A 6,500-nucleotide genomic window follows, 5' to 3' on the forward strand; every position below is an offset into this window, starting at 1 on the left:
ACTCCCACTAGGTTTATATCTGGGACTCTCCACCATTTGACCTTAGAACTGAAGAAGCTTCTCGGATGAGAGGTGAAACGTCTTCAAGTAACTTAAAGAAGTCCAGACGCTTTTCTTTGCAAGCTCCTTTGACTACGATGACCTGGATGACTGAGAACCTTCACAGACAAATACAGTGTGATACTGTGTTTGAAACCAATGTTGCTTCTTTTACATCAGAGTGTTAACTTTATGACCTTTTACAGCACCTCTGGAATCTGGATGACCGACGCCTGACCACCAGGACGAACCGTGTGTTTGGCTAGTGTTTGTTTCCTTTAAGAGTGCTTGTAAAGGATTCAGCACAGACAGACAATTGAACAGATAGTTACTGAATAGTTACATGAGGCTCATTATCTAACCACTATTGAGCTCATGCTGAGTGACAAACTTAAGGAAAGTTACTGATTACAACGTGAAATGTAGTTCAGATTTTCAATGATTTGGAGCAAATTATGAAAAAAGTAGGGGTTTAATGAATTTAGAATAAACCTGCAATGATACTTGTCTTTGATGCTGAATACTTTATTACACTTATGAGCTACAGTTGGTTGCAAATGTGACGTTGTTTTAACTTAAAGACTTTATTTTCTAGGATACAGGCTCCGGGTGGAGCTGGGAGTTAAACAAGCTAAACATTTAATTGCTGACTAATGTGTCTTCTTTTACACAGGGTTACAGGTCGAGTGAAGCTGCTCCAAGGGACAAACCCTGAAGAATTTTTAGGGAGTTGACACATGACGGAAGCCATGTGGGGAGAGGAGCGTCAATTTTTAATTTGCAGGTACCATGAGAAGAAGCAAGTAAGGAAGAGTGTCCACAAGATGGAAGCTGAGGCCAGGATAGAGGCTTTAGGAGGATCAGAGATCATCTTCAGCACATCCTACAGAGAGCTGTGCTACTGGGTTTACTGGAGATCATCATGGGGAGACTTCGCACAGCAAAATCTTAAAGAGATTCGACGTTGACATTGAGGAAGACAACTAAGGTGTATGACATGCTCTGCCTTAAATCGTCCGTGGCTTTGGAACATGAGAACCTGAGGAATGAAGGGAATGTGCTTCCAAGAGTGACAGCGCAGAGGAGGTCCAACGATGGAATTGTGGTTCTGTGAACAGCACAAATGCTAGGAGAAATAGCTGACACCACTTTTCCTAAGGATGAAGATCACCTAAAGTGTGTCACTTTGCTATGCAGATTTGATGCTCTGCAGAGAAGCGCCTGTGTGAGGGAGAGATGTAAACAGAGAAGCCTTTTGTCTACATTTACATCATGTCACCTTCTCTAAGCTGGTTGAAGTTTTTGATTTATTTGTAAATAAATTTCTTTGTAAATAAAAGAAATCTTTTTCTGCTGTGACAACAGGAAAGGAGAAGAGTTGCAAATGCAGATGATTCACCAGTTGACTCTAACCCCCACAGGATGCCTGCAGTGAGGAGATTTGAGGGGTTGATAGACGTCATAAAGAAGAGTGTTGACCAGGCTGAAAGCCACATGAAAGCAATAAAATCAACCGATTTGTTTGAGTGCCCGTGTCTGTATACAGTTGGACTGTAGTGACATATGATTTTTGAGAATGTTGATTCTTCTTGTTTGACTGTTGACATTCATTTGTTTACTTGTAAGTTGTAGTTTACTTTGAATGAGATCAATGTGAAGCAGGTTAACTGCTTGCATGAATTAAGTGTGAACTTTTGCAGCGATAGAAGGTGAATGTGAATGTGAATGTGAATGAGGAGCTGTGTATGAATGAAATCTACACTGTCAAAAACAAGGGTGCATAATGCTGGGCTCACACTGTGCGATTTTTGGGCCATTTTGAGCCGATTTTTGGGTCGTGCGACCGTTTTGGCGATCGGCCCGATTTTGGCCTTCATCGTGCGTCGTGCATCGTGTAGTATACGTGGGGTAACGAGAAGCGATTGACACCTCACGACCAGCTCACGATCATCAATCGCTTGGTCGCGAGGGTGTCACTGCAGTTTCTCACACTGCGCACGCGCAAACACAAACGTCAGCGAAAAAGACGGCGCAGCACGGCAGTGCAGCGTGTGATCTGGACACAAGCGATGGAGGCACAACTTGTAGAACTATGGCAAGCTTACCCCAGCCTTTTCGCTGTGGCCTCACAAAATTATCACGACCTCAACAACCGTGAAAATAGTTGGATTTACACTAGGCAAGGCAAATTTATTTGTATAGCACAATTCAACAACAAGGTGATTCAAAGTGCTTTACAAAGACATTAGAAACAAAAACAGATAAAAAGCATGATTTAAAATTGATTAAAACAAGCAAACAAACAAACTAACTAAACACACACATTCACATTCACACCTGTTCGCGCGATCTGAACCCTTATCGTAAGGGGAGCTACCAGTCCTTCTGTGGACGAGCTACTTTCTATTTTAAATTCCCTGAATTTAAAATACTCTCTACTACATTACATTACTACATTACATTGCTGCTCAATCACAGCTGCCTGATCAATGTTTTTCATTAGCAATTTAGCAAAGCTGATGGTGGTGGTGTGTCTGTGTGAGTGAAAGACAGAGAGGGAGAGAGCGACAGATTTTCTGTTATAACCTTCATGTTATGGACGCACAGTGTGAGCACTCAGGTCGCATCAGAGCATCGGGCCGTATAGTGTGAGACCTGCAACGTGACCTACGAACTTCTAACCCCTGCGAGTCAATCGTGCAGTTTGACCAGGAGCTGAATCGTACGACTGAAAAAACCGCACAGTGTCTGTCCAGCATAAGTTGAAATTTAAGTATACAGTGACAAAAAGGGGGGGAAATGTTACGACTAATTGTTGAATGTTGTCATTGTCATAAATTTGTAAAGTCTTAGCTCAAGCAGTAGGATCAAAGCCATTCCTTTGCCTCTGGCCACTCTGTGCTGGGGGAGGTTTTATTACAGATACATCCTATCTGAAAGATCTGTTTCTTGTGTTCTAAGCTTCCCGCTTTCATCATCCTTTTGGTCAGCAGGAGGTCACAGATATTATTGTCTGCACATTCCAGGGTGGCCTTTTGTTGTGGGCAGTCTGAGGTACACCTGTGCACCACTCATGATGTCAGATCAGCATCCTGATGTGGCACACCTGTGAGGTGGGATGGATTATCTCAATATAGCAGATGTGCCCACTACCACACATTTGGACTGATTTGTGACCACTGTTTGGGAGGGATGGTTATATTGTGTATCTCGAATGAATTTTAGGTCTCTACGTCCATCCCATGGGAAATGGGAGCAGTAACAAAGGTGTTGCGTTTATATTTTTGTTCAGTGTACTTTGATTACAAATATAAGGTAACATATGATAACAGAATAAACTCACAGCATCTTTCCTTGCCTTTAGACAATAATTCTGATGGCAAAAGAGCCAAACGGGACAGGCAAAAAAAAAAAATTTCCTCGGAGTGGTTGCCAGACAGAGTGAGAATGACGGGCTCAGTGACATGAGTAATGTCGGGTAGGTGCTGGCCGGATAAGGCAGTGACATGCAGAGTGTGGGGAAGCGGTTCCTGCTCTAGCTGAAGGTGGTAAGCTAACTCGGAGTCAATAAAATTCTGTTCCGCCCCTGAATCTATCAAAACGGAGAGAATGTGACATTTGGTGTTGACTGAGAGCTTAATTTATAATAACTCTAGGAAGCAATAATTTAATATTTTTATAAATAGAATATTTCATTATCATCAGCTGTCTGCAGACGAAAGCTGAAACCATTTTTCTCAGAACACAAACACACAGGTGAGCTGCTTCCTGGAAGGAGGCGGGACTACACCTGAAGACTGGGAGAGGGCCACACCTTCATGTGCTGGTTTCAGAATATGTCATCTGACTGCTCAGGCTGAGTCTGACTCAGACTAAAGTTCACAAGTGTGAAGATATGAAATCTGCTGATGTCAGTGTTTAATATTGTCTGTGTTCACATATAACGCATCATTATCACACTGACTAACAGTAGTGCTAAAATGCTGCAGTGAATCTGTCCTAACGTCAGTATTATTGTATGTGGAGAGTTGTAGTTACTGACAGACCACTGGAGGGCAGCGATCCTGATAGTTTCTCTGGAACAGTCCAGAAACCTGTGTGTGAAGCAGGATTAGATGCTCAGAGACCTCACGTCAGGTATAACTGTGTGGGGTTTTTTTTTCGCTGTTATGAAGGTGCTTCTTCACCATGGAAATGTTATATTCACATTTACTAAATACTCCTTATACAAGTTAGACACTCATTATAGTTATACACACTTATTTTAATACTAGACACATTGAGACATTTTCCCCAATACAATCAAATGTATTTACAGTTTTTGTTTCTTTTATTGTGAAACATCAGCAGCAGGAAGTTTGTTTTTCTCTGTGAAGACAAACCAAGTGTAAACGTGTGTTGGTGAGCTCACACTCAGAAATGCTCCCTCTGTTTGTACGTCACTTATTTTCAAATGATAACACTGTTATGGATCTTTCATTAAAAATATTAATTCAACTGTAAATTGTACATTTAGAACTGTTATTGATCCTTTTTACCATAAATGTATATTTATTCCCTTTACCTTACCCTAGTCTTACAGTGTATATTTATTTCTTACTCTTCTTATATTTATTGCTGTTTTTAGCACTGAATGTAGCTGGAGCCTCATCGTCTCTCTATATACTGTAATTATACAGCAGAGATGACAATAAAGTTTACTTTGACTTTGACTTTGAAATGGAGATAAAATTACATCAGTAGGGAATTTTTACTACCCTGACCATCAAAAAGACGATAAGGCGAAAGTGTGAGGTGACCTCTGGGTTGAAGTGAGTGCAGAAGTTAAAAAACGAGAAGATGAAGTGAAAGCAGCTGAAACTGCTCCCATCAGCTTCACATGTAGGATCACACAGAGATGATCAACTGGGACACCAAGTTCAGAAGAGAGGAACTTTGAGAAGGAAGGAAACACGAGGAAGCGATGGGACGCTCTACGATGTTTCGCGCTGTGTGGCACTTCTGAAGCGCACATGTAACCATGGTTACAACTGTTACAATAACACAACAGGAAATAATACGATACAAAATATAAGAATAAATATAATTAAATAGAAAGTCATCATGAGTCACATTCGTGCTGTAAACATTTGAACAAAGGTGTGTAAAAACTCTTGTTAAAACTAGACTCCAGGTTCAGATTGAACGAGTGTTTTGTGTTTGCTGTGTTTGCTCCTTTAATGGAACCTTTCCCACTTTTTCCAGTAAGAGCGAGTTTGCTTTGTGAAAAAACAGCTGGGATCACCAGAGAGAAGAATCAGGGATTTGGAAAACACAATGGTCTTTGTCAAGAGATTTAATTCTAAATAACACTTCTTCAGCTGAGAGTCAGAGAGTGGAGACACACAGTTTTACTTGTATACAAGGGCAGCACAGAGCACTCGCACTGAGAGTGAGAGCTCTGAGACTCGCCTTGGGGACTGCCCTGGACTTTATTTATATACTTCAGTGAGCGTTTGTTCCATACATTGGAATGTGGAGGTGTACATGTATGTGTGTGTATGTGCATGTGTGTGTGTCAGAGTGTGACCCCATAAACGACTTCCTTTAACCTGCTGGTCTGGAAAATCCAACAGTTCATCTATATGTAAAAAAGCACAAAACTAACATAGCTACGTTAATCCTACCGTAAAACAATAAGACAAGGTATGTCCTTTCCCATGCTCCCAGGATGTGGGGGTGAATGCCAGAGCACTCTGGAATGCACACAAAGTTGTTACAGACCTCCTAGGATGAGACATTCTTTCAATATGCCACCAACTATATACTTCTAAGCAAAAATAATTACACGCAGTATTCTACCATATGCAAACTTATATCATTAAAAGATTATGCTGACTACTAAGTACAATTTTCCATTGACAGTCTTCTTACCCAAAGAAAAACTGGTAACTGTTGAAGTTTGGGGAAAACAAACCGAGAGTTTTGGTGAATTTCATGATGTTTTGTTTGAGTTCAGAAAAAGTGTGCTTGTGACGTGCACACTTGGTAATTGAAGCTCTTTGATGGGTGAAAGTAGAAAGAGCAAACAGACTGTGATGGTTGCTTTCAGTTCATGCAAATATTTAAACACAGAGTTTGCTCAATGGACTGAACTTGCATTTTTGTCACATTGAAGCTAGAAAAAAACTGTAAAAAAAACTGTAGCCATTTTCTTTTTTCCTCTTAGAGTCTTCATTGTGATTCTTGTGTTGTAAATATGAAGTTGGGCAGTTTTTTTGCCCAATGCTGTTATTTGCATTTACCAGCTCACCTATGTCAGACCTTTTGATAAACAAAATTGTAATGAAAGTGAGAACATGTACACTGTTACATCTTTCAGAAAATGTTTTGAAATTGTGGTGCACAGTTCAGAATAAAAGTTTTTCAAAAACCATTGCGTCTTTTTAGTAAATGTTTATTTCCAAAAGAAATTTCTAGAA

General features: G+C 40.4%; 1 protein-coding gene across 1 annotated transcript in view; it reads right to left on the bottom strand.

Moving 5' to 3' along the window:
* Positions 1–239: 239 nt before the first annotated feature.
* The window catches only part of LOC102213924 (protein NLRC3-like), an 18,411-nt gene continuing 12,150 nt past the window's right edge, over positions 240–6,500 (bottom strand). Inside the window, exon 5 of the mRNA XM_005753717.2 lies at positions 240–315. Coding sequence (XP_005753774.2) covers positions 240–315 — 76 coding nt within the window. The remainder of the gene's footprint in view (positions 316–6,500) is intronic.

Source organism: Pundamilia nyererei, unplaced genomic scaffold (assembly GCF_000239375.1).
Source record: "Pundamilia nyererei isolate P.nyererei 1_Seehausen unplaced genomic scaffold, PunNye1.0 scaffold00457, whole genome shotgun sequence".
NCBI lineage: Eukaryota > Metazoa > Chordata > Actinopteri > Cichliformes > Cichlidae > Pundamilia > Pundamilia nyererei.